At 31.1% G+C, this 27,889-nt stretch overlaps 2 protein-coding genes across 12 annotated transcripts in view; both read right to left on the bottom strand.

Annotated features, from left to right (window-relative positions):
* Positions 1-13,118, bottom strand: part of LOC126769368 (spectrin beta chain) — a 50,684-nt gene extending 37,566 nt beyond the window's left edge. For 10 of the 11 annotated variants that reach the window (XM_050488078.1, XM_050488081.1, XM_050488077.1 and 7 more), the window contains exon 1: positions 12,820-13,118. The gene's annotated coding sequence lies outside the window, so the exon portion shown is untranslated. Of the gene's footprint in view, positions 1-8,477; positions 8,625-12,819 lie in introns of those variants that run through there. The other variant, XM_050488074.1, reaches the window with a different exon arrangement.
* A 3,749-nt stretch (positions 13,119-16,867) lies between these two features.
* LOC126769415 (uncharacterized) overlaps positions 16,868-27,889 on the bottom strand; it is a 36,888-nt gene continuing 25,866 nt past the window's right edge. Inside the window, exons 2-7 of the mRNA XM_050488179.1 lie at positions 21,828-22,019; positions 21,364-21,544; positions 19,449-19,553; positions 18,889-19,061; positions 18,241-18,747; positions 16,868-17,515 (exon numbers count right to left, since the gene is read on the bottom strand). Of these exons, the coding sequence (XP_050344136.1) occupies positions 17,166-17,515; positions 18,241-18,747; positions 18,889-19,061; positions 19,449-19,553; positions 21,364-21,544; positions 21,828-22,008 (1,497 nt within the window). The 5' untranslated portion in view covers positions 22,009-22,019 and the 3' untranslated portion in view covers positions 16,868-17,165. The remainder of the gene's footprint in view (positions 17,516-18,240; positions 18,748-18,888; positions 19,062-19,448; positions 19,554-21,363; positions 21,545-21,827; positions 22,020-27,889) is intronic.

Genomic DNA, 27,889 nt, shown 5'->3' with positions numbered 1-27,889 from the left:
AAATTAGTAGTTTAATGCATTATGCAAACGTATGTCTCAATCTAATTAGATGAAAGCTACGATGAGGATGACTAGAGACTCAAAGGATCACCATTAAACTCGCTTACATTCTGTTTGTCCTTAAGTCACGGAAACATGAACTTCTTTGATCATTTCATAAAGGGAACATAATAAAATTGAATCTATTTTTAGGCTTACAAAGGGCTGTAAGAGTATTTTCACTTCACTTGGGCACATCAAACATTCTATATTCTTCGGAAATTTTGCATTTATTACTGGTAAATTAGGTACGTAGATTTTAACTTTAGACAGTTATTTTGCTAAATATTTTCATTTAAATTATACATGTTAATGATAACTAATAATTTTACTATGAACAGTATGGAGTACAGTTTTATGCATGGTAGAAAAGCATTGAGCACTTACTCAGCTAAGGGTAACAAATCTTATTATTGATCAATCAGAAACAAAAACATATGTTTCGACCATAAAAACTTTTTAAAGTCGGTTAAAATAAGCATTGCGCTTCTAAAAGTATGTAAAAAATAAATAAGTAAAATAATATATGCCTTGAATGCATGATTATTTTTAACAAAAAAAATATCATAACAAGCAAGAACATTACAAACTTATATCTTTTTAAATAATACGTCATCACAAATTAAAAAATCAAACACGATAAAAAACCACATCATGCCCATGACGACTCTATTTAATCCATTACATCATAGTTCATTCACGAGATGATATCACAGTTACTAGCATGGGAGGATGACCGTAAGACGACTTGATTGTCACAAATTGCTGACCAACAACCGGCAAATTGTTCTTGTAGATTGAATGCTCTATTCAACGTCCAGTTTAATTTAACTCTTGCTTAATTCTCATGCTGATGATAATCACACATTTTATAAATTATTATTTTTTAAATATTTATATACTTTTTTTATAAATCGATATTAATTATAATTTAATTAATTCACATTATTAGCCCTAATAAAACACTGTAAAAACTAAGTTTTAGTTTGGTATCTCAAATTATTTTATCCTTCAAATTGAGTAAATACTGAGTTTGTTATCGGTTTCTTTTCAATTTAATACAATAGTGTCATGACAAATCAAATGCTTTTTTGAGTAAATAATATTTTGATTTTAGATAAGCACATGGTTTGTATCTGGCGTTTATCAATATAGGATATTATGTTAGAGTCGAACGTTCAGAAAGCGGTTGTTACGTGAGCCGGCGAGTGCAAGACGAACTGGCTCAGAGGTCGACGACCCCGATAGAGGACTCAGGACTCGCAGTTGAATATAAAATTTGATTTTTAAACAATGAATTAAAATTTCAATGTTTACCACGCTATTAATTTCATGAGAATTCTACAAACTGAATAATTATTTGTCTTTATAAGTACAAAGGATGATGTTTTCAAACAGTAATAAATGCAAGAGCGTGACTTCATAATAAATTGTGACCTCCCTTAAAGGTTTTTTTTTAAATATACAAAAATGAAGAAGATTTTAAGCTACTTATAAGGTTGTAATTTGGGATACGTATACTACGTAAATATATAAAAAGAAAACAGTTATATAACTATGAAATATAAAACATATTGCTAAAATTGAGTAATAATATACATTTCCTTATCTACCGAATTTCGAATAAATAGGATGGGTTCGTCCATTCCTTGAAAGCTTTATTAGTTTTCAATCACCGAGTAACTTCATAACAGTATACAAAATGTACATAATAAAATTCAAGTCGGAAACGGGTTCTGTGCGGAGTAATGGTTCTCCACAATGGCACCATTGCAGTAAGAATACTTTAGAAAGTCTCGTACGAACGTTTTGTTAGCGCAATTAACATTCTGGTTGCTCAAATACTCAGATATGAAAGGGCTTACCAATTCATGCCTTTGGTTTGATATTTTATATTGCGTTAGCTTTTTATACAAACATTTATTTAACTTGCAATGTTTGTTAGTTTCGGTCAAGCTGAATTAGAACTGTTTTATCCTACGGAACTGATTTTTTATATATTAGTTCAGTTTTGAAAACAACGCATTCATGTTAAATATGACCTGCCTCTAGAGTCTAGACGAAGGAACTACTCAACAGTCAAGATAATAGATACAAAAATTTTTATATAAGATTATTTCTTTTAAATATTTTTTTACCATAAATCTATTTACAAGACTTGAGTTTGAGCGATAACGATTATTTTATTATGTAATTGCTTATATAAAATCTAGATAAAATATTAATTAATAAATAAGGAAAAAAATCAGCGAAGATAAAGTTTTAGATCATTTGGTAACAAATAAAATATAAACTTCTGGTTTTCTTGAAAGGAAATTGCTTTCCTATGACACTTGAAATATCGGAAATTGCAACTCGGCGGTAACAATAATTACTTTTTCTGCTGCAAACCTGAACTTTATAATTACAACTATGAAGGTCACGTAATCTTACGGTTATAAAATATAATCAATGTTTAATTTAATACGTAGTAACGTTACGTCTGATAGTTTTATTCTCGCCACAGTCTAGTCAAAATTTATATTTAGACTTCCATGTTTGAAGCAGATTCCAGAAACCGTGACAGTGGAATGTGTATTGTTATTTAATCGAATATTTAAAATATGTACAATAACTATATTTCGAAAACGGCATTATGTATGTTTTAGAAGCTATTTTGCCAATGAAATATATACGTATATATGCATAAAACAATAGCTCTTTAAATATTATTTAGACTTTTATTTATAATTTTATAATTCATCTCGTGCTTAACGGTGAAGGAAAACATCGTGAGGAAACCTGCATGTGTCTAATTTCATTGAAATTCTGCCACATGTGTATTCTACCAACCCGCATTGGAGCAGCGTGGTGGAATAAGCTCCAAACCTTCTCCTCAAAAAGGAGAGGAGGCCTTAGCCCAGCAGTGGGACATTAACAGGCTGTTACTGTACTGTTATAATTTAAAAAAAAACTGAGTATTATCGTTATATTAAAACTTCGACTAAATGAAAGTAGATTTTCAAGATTAGATGCGACTGCAACGTTTGAGAGTAACGCCTCTGACGCAAAACGTTTCACTGTTGTTAGATTTTGTATTAAGTAGCTCCAACTTACCACTAAGTGTGGAACTTATTAAAGTATATATAGGACCAGAAATATAAATACATACCATTAATTGCTTTATTGGAGTAAAAAATATTAAGACCATTATGTAATATTGTCTTGAACAGAGGTCAAAGGGAGTTATGATAAGTAAGAGCCGAATATATATATTATTGATATGACTCGTCGCGAGTAATCAGTCTGAACAAACGTATGGTGATAATTTCTACAGACATCGTTACAATTTATAAGATCATCAACAAGAAATAGGTTTTATAAGAACTAACAACGAGCTACTGTGATATTGAGCTACGACTTTTATACCACGGGAACTCTTTTATTTCCCGTTTTATATAGTATCATCTTTTATCAATAAAATTATAAAGTTGAAAATTTATGTTTTATTTGAAAAAAAGATTTTTAAAGTAAACAGGTCATTTATTGGTTGACCATGTATCGTTGACATCAAGCAATCTGGCGAACTATAGACAAGTACTCATGATGACATGATATATCATTCAAATTGAAAACAGATGAATCCACAGAGAACAGCTCGATTAATATATGTAAAACTAGATGACGTACACATCCGTCCTAATAGATCATACAAAATCTTGAGCTTTATAATATTTCATATATATCTTTTATAATATTTTATAAAGCTGAAGATTTAGTTTGATCGTGTAAATTATGATTTACGAAACGAATTTGAAAAATCTTTATATGGTCCATTTATAGAGATAGGTTATAACACTACGACCAACGGTAGCGGAGCAGTAACGTTAAACGGCTCCTGCCATGGCAATACCTGACTGTACTAGGCTTACGTCCATAAACATTAACACTATTAAATGTGTTACTATTTCTTATGCCATGAATGCACGGCCATCCATGGGATCTAAGATCTGAACACTAAACGTTGCATTGACATAATTACTCATTAAGCCCAGATCTTTCGTACTCAAAAAAAAAAAAAAAAACACAAATGAAAGCAAATTCTTTCAAAAGTATGTTTTTAGCCACGAAATTTCTAATATAAAAAATATTGTTTCATTTTTATAGATAACTAAATTGTATGCCGATGCAATGCTGCACTTGTTTACAGCAGATGAGACGTGCATTTTAAATACTACAGAAGATAGATTGACTTCATAAAGATAGCAGATAGTAAAATGCATAATAAAATATTGTCTGTGGACTAAATATAACTGGTACAATGAAGGTCGTCTTAACAGAATTATCATAAAGCGAATGATTAAGTCATAGCGATAAGAACCAGTGTGAAGAAATCGATTTAATTTTACATCTGACTGAGTAATTATACAGAAAAAAATGAAATACAATAATCGTGATATTTCCAATATGCTTTTCGAAATGGGCTTTAAATTAAAAAATAATTTATTTATATAAATACTGCATATAATTTCATCGAGTATAGTTACGACAATATATTTTGTGTATTTGTATGTCTCTATGTATGTTACGATTAAAGGGCTGAACACTTCTATGATTAAATAAATAAGGTTGCATTAAACGTTAAATCTTTAAAAAAAGCACCGGAAATTTCTAAAAATCTATAACATTTACAACAAATTTATTCCGTAGTCAACGTTTTCGTTACTTTTTAAATATTATTAATTTCAAATGGCGGTCAAATTTTATACGATTTCGTAGTATTACTTTTTTTAAACCAAAATTGCGTTTTTTTTACTTGCTTTTAAAAATTCGAATGCGGTTTCGCCAGATACATCCGATTTAGGCAATGCAAGTGGAACCGGACTTGCAACTATTCCAATATTGTACGGCCGTTACAGAGTATGAAACTGCTAAACAAACAGTCGCCGAGTTTAATTTGCACGATGATATCATGTTTTTTTATCACTACGAACGGTCTAAGTGTGTCTGAATGTACTTGACTTACAAAATTAGCAACGTACCAATTTTTTGCTACACTTAAACTATAATAACGCAAGACATTATGCATATTTACATTTTTGTGTTTATAGTTTGCATTACATAACTTTAGATAACACGAGAACAAATATATTGTTGGCGTAAGTATTAAATAATTTATATACGTTTTCATTCCAGGATTTTTGTCGCATGTTATTTGTCATTTTAATAATACTTTTTTCGCTTGCGTAAGAAATTCACCGTTTTGTACACATATCTATTTTTCTTTTAAATTTAATTTAAAAATGCAGACGAACCGATAATCCTATAATAAAAGGTTTATTCATTCACACTATAAGAAAGATAAGAAAATTCTGTAATCGTCAATGCGCCGGCAATCTCGCTAACCCTTATTATACCTATTAAAACATTAGCGCTTAACCCGCATTGCTGTTTGGCGGTAGAATGACTGGTGAGTGGGTGGTACCGACCAACAGAAACCTGCATAAACAGTACTTATCATTCCTCGCCTTTGTATAGATATAATACAAAAAAAACGTCAAATTACCAAACGCAGTAAAGACACGCAATTCCCTGTAAAAGACAAGAAAATACCAAGAAGCGAAGAAGTTAGCGAGGCAGACGAGAGACTTTTCCACAATCAGGCTTTTTTTTGTGCCTGTAATTACACTGGCTCACTCACCCTTCAAACCGGAATACAACAATAGCAAGTACTGCTGTTTTGCGGTAGAATATCTGATGAGTGGGTGGTACCTACCCAGACGAGCTTGCACAAAGCTCTACCACCAGTAGAGGCTAAACTAACATAACTAATAAACGATGATGATAAAATTAACATAACTATAATCTACATGAATTAGAACAATCAAGCCTGAATTATTGTCAGAGTTATATGAGATTTGTGTAGGAGATTAAAAGATGCACAAAGTGGTGTGACATCATACCGTAACATTGTAGCATAAAAGCCAAAATAAATGCATTGTTGTATGACATCACCAAGGATGACACGGTCTAGTGGACTTTTGTGATTTTATCTTCATAATAACAGCCCTCTCATTACTTATATCGATAACTGACCATGTAATAAAAGCTGTTGAAAATTTTCAAATTATATTTTAATTATTACTGTAAAAAAAAAAACAAGTAATATAAACGAATTCTTCTGACGCGAACGGACTTCTAGCACTATAGATACATAGGATACAAGTCTAATGAAGTTACCATGCATATTATATTTATATTTATTTGCTTGGCCAACTAATTTATTTATTTATTTTAGAAAGGCCGACGAGAAAATGGGTCATCTGATAGTAAGTGTACAACTTCATCCATAGATCTGTCTATAGGTGAAGTTCCAGTGAGCCACTTCTTTCACCGTCAAGACGTTGTCACCCACGGGGTTTATATATAATGTTCCTTGTTCTTGTTACACTGGCTCACTCACAATTCACATCGGATCACATCGTTGCTGTGTGGTCGTAGAATTATTGGCTGCTAAATAACGAGTTGGGTCATCGCAAATCCCTATTAAAAACGTACCCGCTCCGTCCAAATTAGCTTGAATATTTCAACAGAAGAAATGTCATTTAGTGACACAGAAAACACAACTACAATATTGTGCCTTTTGTGTATTTTTTTAGGACTTTTTATGTAATTTGAATAGTTTGTTAGTTTATAGTAGTATTTTAACATACGGATTTGAAATTCAAGATGTTGATTCTGTTCCGATGACAATACATTTTTATGAAAACATGACCGATTCTACCAGGATTAGCTTAAGACGAGAGAATATGTTATTTTGTTATAAAAATAAATGATTTTTTGTAAAGCCCTATTATCAACATCAAGAGTTAAAAACATGTTTATATAAGCTCACAATATTAGTCATTTTTAGTAGTATATTATTATTTTTCGTATTACATCGATTTTTCTGGAGTCTATATACCGTATACACCTCCGTATGACCTCGATAACTGTGGAATACGTACACACATTCCAATTTGAACGAACCGAGATTGATATCCGTCTAATATCCGTTGAGAGGAATAAAACTGTTTATTTTTTATTATTATTTATTAAACATATTTATTTCATGAAAATACGATAAAGGTTGTTCTGTAATAATTTCAACTTGATTATCTGGATGTTTGTAACGTCCATAAATTATATATATTTTTTTTATTTAATAAGACGTAGACGAAAAATGTTATACGGATAATTTTTTATTATTAATATTTATTTTAATTATAAAGTGATGAGATATTTAAAATAAATTTGTCCGACATGTATTAAATTTACTGCACAGACCTTTATTTATTTATTTATAAAAACTAGATAACAATATAACACTATAATATGCGATCACTTTTATGCACAGACAAAACAGTACTATTCAACATTATAAATTGTCTTTCTAATAGATACACGTTGTTTTTAATTACAAAACTTAGGTATATTTATTTTGTTCCTCTATAGATTTTTCCATGTGATATTAAAAGTAATAATCAACTAGCAATTAGATAAAAAAAGGTTAATACCATGTCAAAAAACCGTCTCGCATCGACTTGACATACTATTATGTAACTATATTAAATATATTATTTATATATAAATAAAACAGCCATTCTGATAATAGAAGCCATTCTCAAATATTATCACTAAGATTTTTAGCAATCTTGATCGGTCTCGCATAACATGTCACATTCAAAGTAAGTATATAAATGTACGAAAAAACTTGCACGATTTGCAGATTGCAATGTATTTTTTATTAATACATTGCAATCTGCTTTAATATGCAAATGAAATTACAGTTTAATTTTAATAAACTTATATAAAGTGTTTGAAACAATAATAAAATCAAATGAAGATCATATTAAACTGTTAAGTACCTCTTCAAAAAATGTTGAGTTACATGAGGTTGATTAATATTGACCTTTTAATTGGATGCGACAACTATTCCTTGATATGAGTCATACCAATTTGCTCCAGAAAAGAATCGTTCGCTCAGGGAATTGGTCTGTCTAGATAGGTCCAGGCCCGCGCCTGCTCCCTATACCTATTTTGCTAGCTTTCTAGGTCATCAGGGGGCGTGGAAAGAGACAGCAAACAAATTAAATTGACAAGAGAATGCGGAAACTTTGACGTACAGTAATACGATGATTCGCTATTATGTTATAATAGGATTGGTAAATAGCAATAAAAAATATTAAGCACGTTTCTAATACAATAAATAATTCGAGTATAGTAGATAATGAAATTAAGATACATGTTTTTAGGAAAACCTTCAAAGGCATATACTATAAATTAGGCATTTATCTTACACCTACATACTTCCTAATTAGTGTACAACTTATGACATCACCCGTCAAACTATTGATCCCCTCGTCTGGATTCCAGGTACAATACATTCTGTCCAGTAGCATTGTGTAACCAGTACATACCAATGTTAATCGACGACTATCTCATATCCGCACATCCAATTAGTAATACACGGCACAGATTTTACAAGTTCTAAAAGACACACGAAACGGGCGCGAGCGACGCACGAGCGCGTCGCGACACAGTTTACTCGGAGTGAGCGACTCGAGCCCGCAATATCGATCGGGAACTCCTGGCGCCGGCAGTCCGCATATCCCTAGTACACGCACGCCCCTCCCACTTTTGTTGCCAACTTGCCACCCCACAATACACCCTCGCTCGCTGCGAATTAATGGCGTGACTTTAAAACGAATAATAAAACAATTATTAGAAAAAAATATTGAAAATTACATGTTGTAATGTTACTTAATCGCCATATGTTTGTTAATTTTGGTTTTATATTTATTACGTCAGGGCTGTAATACTTAATTTGGCAATATAAAATATGAGAGTAATACTATTACTGAATTAAATACGGATAACTGTTATAGTAGGTATGGAATGTGGCAACATTAAAATAAAGATCTTCTTTTTTCCCCTCTCATCATGACCTTGCCTATTTCCCCTTAAATACCAATACATATACAGTATTGAATCCAACTAGGGAATTGTGTTATGTCCAGAGGGCGGAAAATAGGTAGACATGCCATTGAACTCTGTACCATCTGAAAATGTCGTTTTTTATGATTATGTTATAGTGGGTTAAGATTCATTTCCAACATAGTTTTACTGCTCGGGATACTAATTAATATTCATCATCATTTTAAACAAATAGTAGATAGAATATATAAAATACATTACAGTGAAACAACCTAGCTTACAGATTACACCTGTGTGCTGTAAGTTTTCTTTAAGCAATATTACATAAAACATATTTTTTTATAATTAAAAAAAAAAACAACTGACTAGAGGAATGTTTTCTTGCTTCATGTTCAGCTATCTGATAATAATTACATAATTTTAATTGTCCACAGGATTTTCATAATATAAAAATATAAATAAAATTATTGTTGTAGGAGATAGGTTTAGTATGGAAATTATTGTTATTTAATCAAAACTTGATGCCGGTGATACAAATGATGGTACTGATTATTAAATTTTTGGGCTTCATTCTTATTTTGTCTTGCTCTTAACATAGAACAAAAAAAAAAAACAATTTTCAAGGAAATTTTCAAAGAAACTTAATGCAATCTCGAAACAACTGTTAATATTATTTGTATCAATATTATAAAGGTTATTTAAATAAATCCAGTTACAAACAAATGATAAAATTAATTATGTATGCCACAATGCCTTTATGTGGCATGCATTATGCAAGCAAGTCCTTGAAACACTTACTCAGAATCTCATCAACCATCTGGTATATTAGAATGATGACTTAAATATCTATAAATATCTTATGTACATAAATTAAAAGGGTAAATGTCATCATGAGATATCAGTAAATAAGAGATTAGCTATTGTTTTACTTCGAACACTTTAAGGATTGTTTAGAATTAAGTTTACTGGTGGTAGGGCTTTGTGCAAGCTCGTCTGGGTAGGTACCACCCACTCATCAGATATTCTACCGCAAAACAGCAATACTTGATATTGTTGTGTTCCGGTTTGAAGGGTGAGTGAGCCAGTGTAATTACAGGCACAAGGGACATAAAATCTTAGTTCCCAAGGTTGGTGGCGCATTGGATATGTAAGCGATGGTTGACATTTCTTACAATGCCAATGTCTAAGAGCGTTGGTGACCACTTACCATCAGGTGGCCCATATGCTCGTCCGCCTTCCTTTTCTATAAAAAAAAAAAAAAAAGTAGAATCTATTATAAAGTTGTGGTTTTTACCATATATGTTTTTGATGTGTGGTTTAGATATTTGTGTAGTATATATTCTAGTTAAGTTTGTCTTTTCAGATTAAACAACTGAATATTTTTATTTTAAGAAGACTGAAATTGGTTGGTATGGCTTTGTGCACCTCGTCTGTGTAGGTACCACCCACTCATCAAATATTCTACCGCAAAATAGCAGTACTTGGTACTGTTGTGTTTCGGTTTGAAGGGTGAGTGAGCCAGTGTAATTACAGGCATAAGGGACATAAAATCTTAGGTCCCACGGTTGGTGGCGCATTGGCTATGTAATGGATGGTTAACATTTCTTACAATGCCAATGTCTATGGGCGTTGGTGACCACTTCCCATTAGGTGGCATATGCTCGTCTGCCTTCCTATTCTATAAAAAAAAAACTTTCATTTGTATAAGTATAAACAAAAGTGTATTTTTTATTGTAGTCATATTTGGTCATATAATGTTACAGTAAATCTAGTTTAGCTGATAGAAGAGAGTTCAGTGAAGTGTCATTAATTTTTTATACTAATATTGAAGGTATATGCCATTCTACAAAATTGCCAATGAGGCGTTAACCATACTTTAAAATGTCCCTTGTGAGCACACTCTTCAGATGGTCACACAACAATCAACATTATTTATGTTTCACAGTGGAATAGATTGAGAGAAGGAAGTGAGACTTATCACCATTCATCATCTGTAGCCAATATTTTTCATTTTTTTTTAGATAGTGTTAAAAATATTTCATAAAAAATTAGAGACTGGCTATCTGACTTACTTTTAAATCTTGTGATAGCCGTATTTAATCATAAACCGAAAGCTTGGACATGATTTATTCAGTTCGGGTGCAAGCCATTTTCGATAAATAATGAAATGCTTTCTTCATTTATATTTTAATTCATCTATATTTCGTTTTGAAATATAGATGTTTATTTTTTCGAAAAAATGTGTAGCCACCTTTTATTACACATGACTCATATTTATAATACAATATGAAATCATTTTTATTTTAATACAACAAACTTACATAACAGTCACAGTTGAAGATTTATCTCTATATTTTAAGAAGTCAATTTGTATGTTACAAACCTAGTTAAAATTATTAATTGATCATTGTAATTATAAATAAATAACTAGGTACATATTATCAATATATAGAAGTCTTATCTATACTATCTATAATAACTAGAAGATAATGTTCGAGTTTTATTTTATTTGTCTGTATTAAAAAGATAACAAGTAATGAAGAAACAGGTTTTAAAAATCATAATTAATCATATTTGAAATTAAAAGTATTTATAAAAGACTTGGAAATTTTTCCTGAACTTTTGGTTGTGTGGGATTTGCCATCCCAGTGAACATTTATGTTCACACTGAAGCACTAAAATATCTCTCTCTTAGTTGGCTAGTCTCTGAAACTAAACATAGGACCGTAACAGCCTATGAATGTCCCACTGCTGGGCTGAAGTCCCCCTCTCCCTTTTTTGAGGAGAAGGTTTGGAGCTTATTCCACCACGCTGCTTCAGTGCGGGTTTTAATCGGGTGGTAAACATAGGACATAATAATGGAATTTTATAAAGTGTATAGAACACCTTTAAAACTCTTTAGACTTTGGATTCATTAACTTAATGTTTTTCTGTATAATGAGCGCAGATTCATAGCTTTGGAATTTTTGGGTTAGTCATGGCTTCAGTAAGTAGATATTACTAAATCATAAAGAAATTAGAGGTAACATTTATAATTTTTTTAAATTTAATACTAATTTCTTGTATTACCATCTTGAATCTTCAATATCTTCTAAAGTACTAAAATTAATTATTAAATAATGTTTAGAACATATAATTTAAGCATTGCAACAGACAGCTGACCTTGTCACACAACAATGAACTGCTATCATAATGATTTAAATGCTTAGCAACATGATAGTCACAACCCATTGGCTGCAAGTGCAAGCCGATAAGCAGTAATCATTAAAGACCATTAGCACAGGTTACTATTAATTTCATTCTATATAACTAATACTGTAAATATTTTTAAGTATGTATAATTTAAAATATTAAATTTAGTAATAAGTTATGGTTTATCTTTTGAAATAATGTTACTCTATATTGATTTTTCACAATTTTTCCGAAACATTCAATCTTTTTAGACCTACAAATTTATTTAAATATCATCATTAACATCATCACTTTAAGTTTTTTTATATCTTTAGTAACCAATGTACATACAAGGTACATCGGTTGGTCACTCAAAGTATTTATAGCTTAAAAATATTCGAGCAATAGTCGTAATTTTATCGGTACAATCTTAAAGGTAAGTAATATTAATTATGGGTTGTATCAAAATTATTACCTTTAAAAAAAAATTCAATATGCCTAAGTAAATTTTTAGTTCTAAAAAAATTAATAACAAACAGAACCCATCGGTGCGAGTCACCTCAGTGGGCCTCCGAACTAAAAGTCGAAATTGAATCCAATTGGCGTTAACGGCATAAAATTCATATTTTATATTTAGGCACTATAATGTCTTACCTTCAATCAGAAATAATAAGTAACGCTTCTCAGCACAGTTGACACACATAAACGTCGACACTCACAAAATATCACTCCAGTTCCCAGGACTACTGTAATCTTCGTACCCAGGTTAAATACAACACATATAAAATTGTTCCTTAACCGGCTTTCTATTTTTGAACCATATCCCGATCACTTCATAAAAACCAAACTTATAAATACTCGCTATTCATATATAAATCGTCAAAATATCATCAGCGACTACGAGTACGAGCACGGCGTCCAAGGCAAGGCAAAAGATCGCCGCGAAAGCATCACCTTACCGCCCATGTCATAGACTAAATATATTACGATTACAGATACTACAGCTATAGCAGTCATAAAATCAGAAGTAGTCTATGTATAAGAGTATTTCATAACATTACATCATTTAACTTTATGTAGTTTTAAAACTTTAATGTGATTAATTATGTAAGTAATTTTCAAAAGACCGAAGCTGCTGCTAAATATTTCAATTATTTTGCTAATTCCGTATTGTGCCTTATTTTTACTATTTTTTATCAAAAAGAATCGTAACTAAAACCAGCTACCTACCTAATATTTTAAAGCGTAACTTTTCAAAATATGATTTATTATACCTAATAAAACACCTAATTGTAATATATTAACCCATTTTAACACCATTTTTGTTGAAAATATTTAATTAACAAACTAAATTGAGATCAAAAACAATAATCTAGTATGTTAAAAAGTTTGGTGCTTCTGTTTTTTTAATTTAGAATCTTTGTGCTGAATGATGTCATACACCAGCATAGATTGAATGGAGAAGACCGAGAGGGAGACACCAATCGATGTTTTGTCTATGACTATTATCGGATACTCGGATGACATAATTGTTAAAATGTATGTATGATGAATATTTGTAAAAAAAATAAACACAATATTAACCTTTTTATTCATTATATAATTTACGAAGTATACCCGAAAATATTTTGATTAGTTTTATAACATTTTGTTAAAAATAAATACGAACTCTTTTTATTTATGTAAGACTTATATTATAAAAACCTTATGCTATGATGTTACATTGTGGCCAAGTCAAAAGACAAAGTAAACGAATACGTTTTATTGCATTCTCATGAAAGTAATATTAAAAATTTAAAATAAGAAATCCAAACAACGGTACATAGTGAATATTAAGTTAAATATAAAGAAAAAGTTAAAATAGCACAATTTAATTACATTTTTATAAAGCAAAGAAAATATATTTTATAACATAATCTCAGATTATAAAATAAAAGGTTGATATTAATATCAAATTTTTATCTGTTGTCTTAGAAATAAAAACAACGAAACCGCTACGAATATGGCCGTTTGGTGCTGTCATGTTACACTCGTCTGAAATACTTTTTCTTGGACGTAGGCTACGATCAACGTTTGTTGATCGAAGGGTGTAGGTTCATTTAAATAAGAAATAAAATCATAGGAAAAAATATTTATTAACGAAATATACTATTTCCAGTTTCTATGGCTCGACAAGAAATCAAAAATGACAAAAAATAATACTTTAAAAAGTTTGTGTAAAAACAAAAGCAATTTTTTTTGCACTCTTTATTTTTTTGTACATTGTATATTAACTTATTTTATTTTTTCTATCAGTTATTTTGCTTTATTTTTTCTGTACATATATTTATACATAATTAACTTAATAGATGTTTCATTAAAAAAAAACTAATAATCTTTTTCAATATATTAATAGATTCCAGATTTATTATATAATATTTGACAAAATAATAATTATTAGATTTCATAATGTCACCATAGTAACTGCATTCCCTGTTTTGGGAGATAAATAATTGTCAGGATTTAATTAAAACGAAATGAAGTTATTAAATTTTACTTTTTAATATTTATTATACATTTTTTTAATTAAAATATTTTTTTGTTTTCCAACTACACCCAAAAACCGTTGCATTGTTTGTTTTTGTTTCTGTTATCAATAGTACTTCAGCATCTTTATATGGTACTGGACTAGCATTCTCCTCGGATGTGGAAATCTAAAACACTCAATTAATTTATTAATAAATAATGGTTGCCACATATATTTCTATGTTAACCTCTTGACTCGGAATCTATTAATATTATAAATTTATAAAGAATGTTGTATTAATTAGGAAATTATAAACAGGAGAACGAATAAATTAAAATAACATATTTATATATAACGAGCACTTAGGCTATTATTGGACTCCGTATTTATTTGTTTACATTGTCGACGAGCCGATATTTTTTATCGAAAATCGGGGCATTTTTTTAGCTGACGCTGGCAGCACTTATATGATAAATAACTATAGGTTATGAATGATAAAAACTGGAAAATCCTATTATCTACTGGGTTTTAATGCAATATAAGGTTCCATCATTCTATGGTATAAATAAACATCACTGAGAAACTATATTTAGGGACAAAACTGTCGTGCTTACGCGTAAAAACACACGCCGGCAATTTTCTTCTTGCTATCGCTTTAACATGAAATAATACGACAATGCACCGTTATATAACCTTCAGTATGATGTAAGGATTGTTTCTCTGTCTTTTCACTGGATTGGAATCGTTTTCTAACATAAAAATAAGCAAAAATTGAACAAAAAGCACAATGAACGCACCAACTTTCAAGTTTGTTTCGCTACTTTAGTAGTCGACCTTAATAAAACTGGTTACGCGATAAGGGACAAAAGATTTGATAATTCTTTCTTTGTCTAAACCTTTTGTAACGTAATTTTCGTTCTCTTTCTTGTGTAAGTGAGAAGGAAATCGTCATTGCGTCTATTAGTTTCTCTGTCTACGACGTATTTCTATTTTATACAATCTACACCTTTGTTATATTAATAAGTAATACACAAGTTTCCGACTTCACAAAGTTAATAAATCCTTCCTGGGGCAAGGTATATATTTTTATTTTCAACATTGCTAATTAATAAATTTAAATCGTTTGTTAAATAAGTCTATAAAACAATTTTGTTTTTTTTTTTTTTTTTAATTTAAACGTACCTTTTATCTAATTCACAATCTCTTTTGTCACTTTTTAAAGAAAAATCATCAGAAATTTAAACTGATTATATAAAACCGTTTAAAAATAAAAGCCATATTCGTTTTTGTCTTTTTAATAGTCTAAAGTTGGTACACAATGTGTATAAGTCAAAATCAAGACTTGACAATTCATATATTATCACATTAATTTATTCAATATACAATAATATTAAAAAACATAAATTATTAAAATAAAGTTGCTTTCGAGGAAATGCTTATGTTTTAATAATAAATATAAATTATTACCATTAAAAATAACAAACCTCCCACACCATACATACCTTCACTAAAAACTTATTTTACTAAGTAAAATAAATGAAAATTACAAAAGCATCCCCTCAAATTAAAAACTTTCTCATACTTAATACTAAATACAAAATTGTTACACAATATAAAGTTCTTAAAATAATATGTAGGTAACCTACCTACTAGGTAGTAGTAGTAGTAGTAGTAGTAAAGTATTATTATCATATTCAACAATTATATTGGAATGTTAAATGTATTATAAAACGGATTTATAGAGTCCGTTGATTGATAAATAGTCGTGTAATTTTTCACTATAGCCTATTCCGACCATATGATAAAAGACAAGCAACTTTGACAAATAATTGACGCGATGTCATTGGTCGATATTTTGAATAATCTATGATATTCATTATGGATTCGGGAACAAAATGGCGTTTTGAATGACGATTGTCGGCATAGTTGACATCGCAACTTTGGAATTAAAATGCACCATAGGATATAACTTAAGTAGAAAAGTGTTTTATTACATAAAGTTATCGATAACTGTTTGTAGCGCATAATATAGCAGAGCTATTAAAAAATTGCATGGAATATTTAAGTCTAAGGTTTGTTTATCTTTTCTTCATAGATTGGAATAAGATTTACTTACGTTTTTTTATTAATTTTAATGTTTAACATATTTTTACCACAAAGGTATGTCTATAATATTCTACCTTCAAATTATTATCTTGTTCGTTTTATAGGAAAATTAATTAATAATAATAATTTTTTAAATATAACGTGAGAAATATTGAATATTAAATAATACTAACAAATGATAGTCTCTTATCGTCTTACCTATAGTGTTTGTGACCAATAAAAAATTTGGTACGAGTGTAGATATTAGAGAGCATAGTGGATAATTACGTAGATTGATTTTATAATATAAATAGGACCTAGTTTACTCGAAAATAATAGTATTTTCCAAACAAATATTTAAAATATATTGTACCATACTAATAAATGAATAACCCAGTGCAAATAGTGCTTAATACGCCCTGTTATATGGCCAGTTGTTGCTAGACGATGAATGATGATCTAAGTACGGGCTATCAGTTAGAAGAAGTTTGCTTCCACTTAATCCTGAACTACTGCTGCCACTGGAAGAGAAAATACTCTTGCTACCAGTGTAGAATGAAAGAGATGTGTGTATTGGTTCTCGTATAACTCTCCGTCTCGCTCGCACTAACGATGCAAACGCGATCGCAATAGCGCAAAGGAATATGACCCCTAGAATACAAAACGCAAGGGCCATTTTGCCCGGGGAAAGGCAAATTGTTTTGTCGCCTGGAGAGAAGCCCCGAACGAATTCTTCTTCGCCTTCAACTCTTCTGGAACCTGTAACGAAAATATTTAATGGTACACATTTGATAAAAGCAGCATCCGTGAAGACACATCACTCACAGTAATTAGCTTTATCTTACTATTAGGTGACATTTGTTTGTAAGTTTAATGATTAAAAGATTGTATGGGTTATATTAATTTATGAATATCATATAGCCTGAAAAGGCAAAGGCCGCCCTTTCTAAATGTTAAGTTTACCAACGAAAACTACAAAGAACCTGTAGTTACGCATTTCTCAAATGAAATCACAATCGCCTTTACGGCAATACCTTGAACATTATCTTAAAGTTGTCTTAAGGAATAATATGGAACACTGAAATAACCAAATTATACTATACGAGCAGTATCTATATCGGCTAGTTGTCCAACTTTAATCGTCTTGCTGTGGACTGTTACCCAAGATCCCAGTGAAGTTTTGAATCAAAAGTGATTTAAGCATGGCAATCTATTTGAGATTGCGATGTTTAAATAAAAATTCATATTCAAAATAATTGGCTTAAGATCAAATATTATTATAACAATAATAGCGAAAATAAACATCATATATAGAATATAATGTAAGCATTTATAAATAAGCTGACTGATTATCTATCTATATTAAAAATTATAGCATAGATATTTACTAATCTTTCTATCTAGTAGTTGTATAAATTCTTAAACACATAGTTTATAAAAAATTTTATTTTTGTTTTCTATAATTATCTGTGGGTTAACATTACCTCTTATGGAAGCTTCATCCTCTAACTCAATATTCGGCGCGAGAACTTCAATACTGTTATACACTTCCAGTCTATCTATCACGAGTCCTCTTGCTTCTTTGTCTAATCGAGCCTTTCGAACTAAACCATCTTTTGTGTGGTGCGGTTTCTGCAGAGACTTGCAATCAACGTGGGGACAGACGCCCTTACACAATTCTATACCACAAGAGAGGTGCAACTTTGCTCTATCTGGAAACTTAAAGGCAGCAAATGTGGTCACGGCGTGTTGATACGTCATCATATTTCTAATGACGTCGTCAGGATAAGATTTATCAATTTGTAAATTTAATTCGTTAACCGGTTCCAAGTCTGAGAAATCGATCTCGCCCCTTCGTTTGTGTCGGTGTAGAGTGGGTTTGTTGAATATAGCTTCGTCTATGGGACAGCCGGCTTCATCTAAGAGTTTCTGTGACGCTTCACCTAAGCCATCGTGCGCTACGCAGTTGGTTACCCGAAGGCCGACTCCGACTGGAAAAAGAAATAAGAAAATGTTATAGATTTTTTTGAATATTGTATACACCATCATTGTTAACCCTCGGCTTAAAAACTTAGTAGGAATAAATTAAGGTCGTGATCTCGAGTATTCTCCGAGTAGACCAATCATTGAACCTGGCAGGGTGCACTGTATGAGCAGGCGGGTGGGCTGCCCCACGTCGACGCGGGCGGGCTCGCGCGCGGGCGCGGCGGGCGCGAGCTCCATCCACGCGCGCGCCGCCTCCAGCGCGGCCTGGCGCTGCTGCAGCTCAGCCGCGTGCTCCCAGCCTTGACGGTTTCTTCCTGTTCTGAACAAATCCAAACATATTAGAAGAAAAAATTTTTACAGTTGTGCGAGTATAATCTAATGAAAAGAGCGTGGAGCTTTTCGCGGTAGAAACGTTTCATTCAATGTTACTTACATTATTATAGAAACGTTGCACCGGAAACTTTCCGCTCAACTCACTCACTTTTGTAAATAAAATATTGTCTTCATAAAAAATACGAAAACCCTTGAAGGTGATGTGTAAAACATTATGAAAGTAATTATTATTGACATAGATATATGTACGACATGTATCTTTAGTGGCACGTATTTATTTACTTATGGTGTTATTATATATTCCCAGTATTGGCAATTCAATCTAAAGTTCAATCATAACTATAATTATAAATTATATTAAGATCATTATTACCTTACACGTTTTCCTTCTTGTCCAGTCACTTCTCGCAACCTGGACTTAATGACGCCCTCCAGCGCGGAACTGCTTATTCGAACCGCACGCGGTTGCAATTTACACCTGTGTAATATTAAAATAATTATAGTACCAATATATACTAATATTACCGTGCACCAAGGATCATGTAATCAAAAGATAAAGAAAATCCATTTCAATTGTTAGATAAATTCTGTTTCTACGTCAGTTTTTCTATTCTTTTGAATATTTGACACTTACCTGTTAATTAATTTATTTATTTGGGAAACCTACAGTATAATATAACACATAAACATTTGATAAAAAAATAAGCCTCACATAAGCCAACCAACCTAAGTGAACCTAACAAGAAAAAGTTATATAGCAAGTATTAAAGAAAACAAACGGTAATTATAAATAATAAATAATTGTTTAAAATTCAAATCAGAAGTATTAAAAAAAATTAAGTTTATTTTGAAGTTACACAACATCTATTGAAATGAGCTACTCGTTTAATCAATATGTAATTCACGAATTATATTCGTTATTTAAAAATATGTTGTGTGATTTACACAATATTAATTTAACTTTTGTTTAGTATGAAAATGTCATTGTCATTAAAAAAGTACTGAGTTGTCTATGGTTTCATCTCAATATCTTTCATTACATTACAAAGCTACTAAGGCTACGTGTGAGTAGAGTATATGCCAGATAGCTTTGTCATAATGAACACATAGTGGCTACAGAAAATAAAAAGTAAAATAAGCTGCATGTAAATGTTCCACTGGTGAGCAAAGTTACGTTACATTAACGTTACACCAATCCGGTTTGGTTGATAGTGGAATACACGGATGTGGCAGAAATTCATCCGCCGCGTGCATCTTACCTGACGACGTTTTCCTTCACCGTCGATCACGAGACGAAATATTATTAACGCAATTCAAGCATATGAAAACTCAGCGTTGCCTTATTCGGGTTTGAACTGGCAATCTTTTATCTATGAAAGACTTTCATTTTCAAGTAGAATGCGGGCGTTTTGCCCGTTTCAAGCTTTTTTTTTAAATATTTTATTTGTTTATAAACAAGCGGTCTATTTTGTTAAAAGGTGTAATTTAATTTCGATTCAGATCACTCTTCGGTTAAAATTCACGTATTTTAACGATACGGCTTCAACTTGTTTGACTCAACGCGTAAATGTAGCACTAAAAATAAATATATATATTGACATTCAAACTAGAATACAAGAAATCCTTACAAATTTTACAAATTAAAATAAATTCAATAAAGAATGAAAAATAATCTAAAACAAATTACAAATGTTGCCAGTTTGCAATTTCAACTACTATAATTATATTAAATTTATACTATAGTATTAACATAAGTGTATTTAGATAAAATGCTATATTGAGATACTAATAATGTGTTAGAAGATTGATCGAGTCACTTGACATGTTTATTACTTTCGGTTACGCCAATACCACGCCTCGCGTATAACAATAGCAAATGTCAAGGTTTACCAAATGCGAATATATTGCTATATGTAAACGTTCGCTGTGTAGAATTATGTTTTAGTATTATGTCATGAATTACTCGAGTTCAGATGAAATATATATTTATTTATTTTCGATAGTAAAGATTTACGTGAACTCGTTAAAAAGTAATTTAATTATATTACTACTCAAATATTACCTACTGCTAATTCGATAAATTTCGATTATTATGCTAATGAGAATTTCTTGGAAAAAAAAAACATTTTTATTGAATTAATCTGAGATTTGAAACTAACACGTCAAGATCTGTAGCCATATAGTTAGCCACAAGACCAACGACCGCGCAGTAAGTAGGTAGCTTAAGTAAAAAAATGGTATTTACTAAATTTGCATTAATCCATTTGAGTGGATACCATAAAAGTTACCTGACTATTATTTCCTGATCAGAAGACTGCTGTAGTTGCCTGTCCATTTGAACAATCAGCTCTACAGTGTAGTACAAGTTTTCGTTGTCATTTGGCTCCTCGACTGTTGTATTCAGGGTAGTTGTTCTTACACCACATGCATTTGATGGCAAGTGAAGAGAAACATTAGTATGCATTTGTCCTACAAAAATAAAAATGAATATTTCTCTTGAAAGTAAGTATTAGTAAGTTATTGCTGTTAATATTATATATCAATACAACCATTGAAAGTTCAGTATATTTTTTTTTTACATTCTATAATTGTATTTACGCAATCATCGCTGCGAGAATTGCTTTTAATCTCCCGCTGAGCATTCTTTTCAGATGACTTAATTCATATTTAATCGATTTATGAAAGTTAAAATATTTTCTACGATAAGTTCGTTTTATATATTTAATAAAACAACTCCAGTTTGTATACGAACCTTGTACTCGACATTCCCTGGAGAAATCCTTACTGAATACAAGACCTTTAAAAGGCTTTTCCATATCGAGGTGAATACTAATAGAGCTCTTGTCGCAAGACGTGGCTACGTCCCTGACCTGATTGGAACGAGCATAGATACTCGATATCACTAGGGTTGTAATTAGTATTGGCCGCCACATATCGGCGCACCCTGCGAACAAAATTAAGCATTATATATATATATCGAAACATTAGAAATGTAACATGGTATGTATATATCTTATAATAAATAACTTGAAGTTTTCAGCTAATACAATGTGGTTTTTAATCGAAGGCTGTCGGTTCAAATCCGGGCAAACGCTATGAGTATTCACGTGATTTTTTTGTGTTTAAAACTCATCTCCTGTTTGGTGGATGGTTAAAATTCTGTCACATGTTTATCTACGAACTCGCAGTGGAGTAAACACCAAAACCTTCTTTTTAAAAGGAGAGGATGCTTATGCTCGCTAGCTAGACATTATATATTATATAATATATTAAGTTGCGGTTAGAGCAGCGGTCAAAGCGGCGGAAATGAAAGCAATTGAAAACAATTTACTGTAGACTAGATTAAAGGACTGATTGGGGCAATCTCCAGACGACAGGTGGTTTTTTTTTAAGATGTAATTGCCATTAGAGATTAGTGACCAGAGGATTATTTTTAAATATTTTAGAAGAATCCGACTATCTAGAATCTTAAGGAGAGATAATCAAAGTCTATTTACTATCTGCATCTGTTTATTTTTTGTTCAACTTACAGATAATTTAACTCCTTAAAAATCTTAAATTTTCGACAATGAGTAAAGTGTCCTTACTTGGAATGTGTTACATTTTTTAAGAAAAAAATTTTAAAAATTAATAATAATTACATGTCGTCTCTATTTAATTCTTGACACATTGATTGTTTTATTTTTTAGGTGAAAATAAATCGATTTCGGAGATGTTCCGTTTTGTCATCAATTCCGTTTCCAGCCATAAACATTTCAGTTTACACAGAACTAACATAAGTATTTCTTTTAATTATCATATTATTAAAATCTAAATAAATTAATTGGGCCACTAACAGCTCTAATCGAAATGGGCTATCAAAGATTGTTGGAACGGAAGAGCGGACTAACGGCGTCTAACAGATTCTCGTTTTCCGTCATAACACTTCATTGTTCTAAAACGGTCAATTTTTTCCACGGTCAACAGAGATATTTATTTGTTTTCTGTCCAGAAATAAACAATACGTATTGTCTGAAACTAGGATACTCGATAAAGAAGTAGTTGAATATAATAAACTCCATAGTTTATATTGGTAGTATCAGCTTGCGATTAGTATGTCCCAGTTCGTGATACTTTTGCCGTTACTAACAGAGTTTAGTATTAGAAACGACGAGGTTTATCTTAGTAATGGCTTGACATATAAAATACCTAGTGACATATAGAAAAATGCTATAAAATAGCACTATAAGTTTAATTTGATAATACCTTTACTTGAAAATCCAAAACTCCAAAACTCGGAATCCATTATCCGTCACTTATTACATTGTGTATCTTAAAATATGATTTATATATTTGCTATCATATTTTAAGATACACTGCATAGACAGTGTATCTTAAAGTATGATAGCAAAGAAGTCGAAAATGCTTCAGAGGCAATGCAGAGGCTTCGGTATGACATCTGTATGTACAGTAATTGGACTGAAAGACAAAAAAGTTTCGGCATTTCGGTATTCGGTGGTGGTAGAGGTACCATGCACTTATCATATTTCCTACTGAACAAAATGGTACACTTGCCAGTCTGTCTAATCTATTACCGTAAAAAAAAACTGAGAAATAATAGTTGAAGCTGAAAAATAATAAGTTTCTTATGTTTTTTCGGTAGCGATAGATTACTATATATGTTAGCTAAGCTTAACTTTAGTTCGCTATAAAGCCTAGCTCACCTTTTATGGTTCAGCATACGGCTTTAAATGTTTGACAGAGTTTTTAGCGGTCACTGATTTTTATTTTTTTGAATAGACATATACTTACTGTGTTTTACGTTTAATAAACGTTTACATAACTTTCGTATTCCTTATTATATTATATTAAGAGATTTACGTCCAAACTTTTTACATACCTGAGTAAAAAGCACAGTTACAGCTAAATACGTCATTTTTTTTATTTAAAGTAATTAAAACTGTAACCTTACATTGCGTGCGACGTGCGTGTGAACGTACCACAATAACGTTACGTGTTATTATTTAATAATGTTAAAATTGTGTGCGTAGTTCAGATCTTAGAAACAATTTTTAACAATTAGGAAATAAAATATATTTATTTTTATGGGTCTATTTTGAAGTTAATTTCAATGATGCTATAAATAAGCTCATGCTCGGTTTTCGTTTTGTTAAAATTATTTTTGCGTTTTTAATATTTAACAGTACTCATACCCAAACAGTAATTGAACAATAAGCATGTGTCGAATTAAAATCCACACGTATCCACCATCCAGTAAATTAGTAGTAAAACATATATTACGAAGCCGAGATGGTCCAGTTTTTCGAATATATCTTACCTGAAGATTATGGCTTTATACCCGGGCAAACACAACAGAATTTTTGTGTGCTTAATTTGTTATTATAATTTATCTAGTGCTTGGCGGTGAAGAAAAACAAATTGGAATGGCGTGGTGGAATTCGCTCCAAATCTTCTCTTCAAATGAGAAGAGAGAGAGAGAGTATTTAGCCCAGCAATGGAACATTTATAGGTTATTACTTTATAAAATAACTTAAAAACACTATCTTCCAGGGCATAAAACGAGTTTTATTTTAACCTATTGAATTCCGAATGATCATAAAACTTTACAGCCGTAATCTGGTATCATCAGATTTATAAGATTTCTAGGCCATAAATGGCTTAAATTTAATTTACTGGTATCAAAATAGACTTAGAATGTAACGGAGACGTTTAATGATCTACACGCCGTTATAAGCCCTACCAATAAATAAGAGAAAGTCTTGCCATGTCTTACCGTCGTATCATAGATCAGTAGTGTACTTGTAACGACTTCAGAAAAAGAAGGAGGTTATTTGTTCGACACGTAGCTTTTTTAATGTTCATTGACCAGTAATCGGTCAACGAACATTAAAAAAGCTACGTGTTAGAAAACCGATTTGGATGTAAAAATTTATTCTGACAAGAGAAAATCCCCTGGTAGTTCCATATATCTCTTTGACGAACCACTTTTTTTCAGAAAATACCCCATGTTCAATAAGCTGTCACCTCTAATCAACGTATGATTTTCAGTGATTCTGTCTTTTATTAATGTAAAAAATGGATGTAATTATTTTGATTACATTAATTGCGTTATATTAAGAAAGATTTGAGCAAAATTACGTATATGTCGGTATGTCGGTATTTTTTAGTATGACAAGACATACTTTTAAACATAGAAGAAAACCACGGTCCCTCAGTAAGAGTATTGAAATGTATTATATATATTATAGCATAGACATAATAATGTCCTCCGGACCGATTTCGGTCACAGCGGCCAATATCAAGAGAGATTAGCCAACTGCGCTGGACATATAGTGCACAAGGGTCGCACACAAAGGTGCACTCTCTGTTCCCTAACTCTCATAATCCTATAGGACGTAAATCCGAAAAGGAAAGACTCGGCCTCGGCCTAAACTCTTTCCGGTCGGAAATAGTGGCACGGGAGTTTATAGATTTTGAACTTCCAGACTCAGAACTGCTACTGAGAATTTTCAACAGAAAAACCCAATATTTTTTTCTAGTAGGCATAGATAAGCAGTTAGATCTTTATTTTTGTTTTCTAAGTAATTTACTTGGTTCGAATACCAGGTTGCAATGCCATTTAATTTTTTTATTTGGCTAAGAACATAAAACAAATAAACATCCATAAAATTAACGTAGGTAACTGCTAAGCTAACTTAAATTGCTATAATCAAAGAGTATTTAAAACTTACTACGGCTATAAAATGTTACACTACTTTGATTTATACTATTCGACTACAACTACGACTACTCGAATAATTATATGTAATCAGTAAAAATAAAAAATAAAACTGACTTAAAAAATAACAGATAATATACTAAAAAGTAAATACTAACTCTATTTGTGGATTTGTTAAAATGTTTGAAATGTGTTGCCACACTGAAAAATAATAAGCATCGAATACAAATGTATAAAAAATTCTGTTCTTATTTCGTTAATTTTAATGGAATTTAAATTAATGATGAATTTAGAACATCCTAATTTTTTAAAATCAGCTTAAAAAGAAAACAGTGAGATCGTCGATACGAGCATAAAATTTAAATAAATACACCGTATTATTTCGTAACACGCGCTAGCCGAAGTTTTCAATCGCAGAGATTATATATTATAATATAGACTTCCGTAATTTTAATACACGTATAGATGAGCATGAGAATCGCGTTGGTTCTAAGATATCATAAATCCCATCGTAATAACATGTCAGGAGATAATAGCATTTATAATTTTCACCTTGCGCCGTATTATTACGTAGCAACGCCGCGGGCCAAGTTCAATGCCGCCTAATTTTGAACCGGCTGTAATTACCAATTTTCTTCAAGTACTATTATTTATGCTTACGTCGTTACGGATTATTGCATATTAGTTGAAATAGTACTTTTAGAAGTGAACATTTTGGGATAACTTGGAAGCAAATAATAGTTTATTTTTTTTTAAATCGAAACATGACTAATGCAAAAGTTTATTTATTGTTAATTTATAGTAATGATTTTTATATGTGTTTTACTAGCTAACACCGACATGCGTTGCAATGACTGTTAAATTTTTTAAATAATATTCATCGTGCACAAATGCGTTCCAACTGTTATCGCGATCAGTTGAACTGTATAAAAGTAGATGCAGTGGCGGTAACGGCCGCCTAGGTGTCTTTTATAATCGTGACCCTTTTTTTTATAATTGACTTTTCAAAAAAAAATTAAGTAACCTTCCTAATCAATATCATACAAGTCCTTTAAAACTCATAATTACTTACCTACCTACTCCTAATTAAACATTATACCAACTGGTAGTAGGGCTTTGTGTAACTGGTATAACTGGTACTCCCCCAGACGTAAGTAAGTACAACCCACTCATCAGATATTCTACCGCAAAACAGCAGTACTTGGTATTGTTGTGTTCCGGTTTGAAGGTTGAGTGAGCCAGTGTAATTACAGGCAATGGTTAAAATTTCTTACAAAGCCAATGTCTATGGGCGTTGGTGACCACTTACCGTCAGGTGGCCCAAATGCTCGTCCGCCTACCAAAAACAAAAAATAATAATAAAAAAAACATTATTAATAATTAAACATGCGTCTTTTACCTTCTATTTATAGGGTGGATTTTTTTTTGTGCACGGGCTACTGAGTTGATGGCCATGTACTGGCGAGTTACATGTGTATAGTATAAACACCCTTTCCAAAAAAAAAAACTTTTTAATTTCAAACAGGTATACTTACATCTATTTTATAGGTAAATAGATACACTCATTTTCATCGACAAATATTTAGTTTATATTATTAATTAATAATATGTAGGTATAGGAATAAACAAAAAAAAAACCACAGTTACAACTTTTCAAGGTATTTGATTTAGGTAATAACTGTAGAAAAGTTTTTTTGATCTTAAAATCGTTAACGGATCTTAGTAATTATCATAGAAACATAATTTTATACATTTATCAAAAACAATCTACTTATATAACGTAACATATATCATAAAAACTTACATAATTATAGAAATTTCAAAGTATAAAATCATAATCAAGATACCTTATCCTTGTATAAAATTAATATTATGCGAAAATAAATCAAACTAGTTAAACTTAATGTAGCACAACAAATCATTTCTGCGAAGTTCGACACACATACAAAAAATATTATATATTTTACTCGGGCTGTCATTAGTCTAAAACGATCTTAATGCTGTACACCGTTACCTACATTGTCGTGAACGTAGTTGATTTCAATTATGGCATTTAAATGTACAGCGTGTTTCATACTCGCTTTAATATTTTTACA

Source organism: Nymphalis io, chromosome 7 (assembly GCF_905147045.1).
Source record: "Nymphalis io chromosome 7, ilAglIoxx1.1, whole genome shotgun sequence".
Lineage (NCBI taxonomy): Eukaryota > Metazoa > Arthropoda > Insecta > Lepidoptera > Nymphalidae > Nymphalis > Nymphalis io.
Note: the sequence above shows the minus strand (reverse complement) of the source record. Positions and strands in the feature narration are given on the sequence as shown.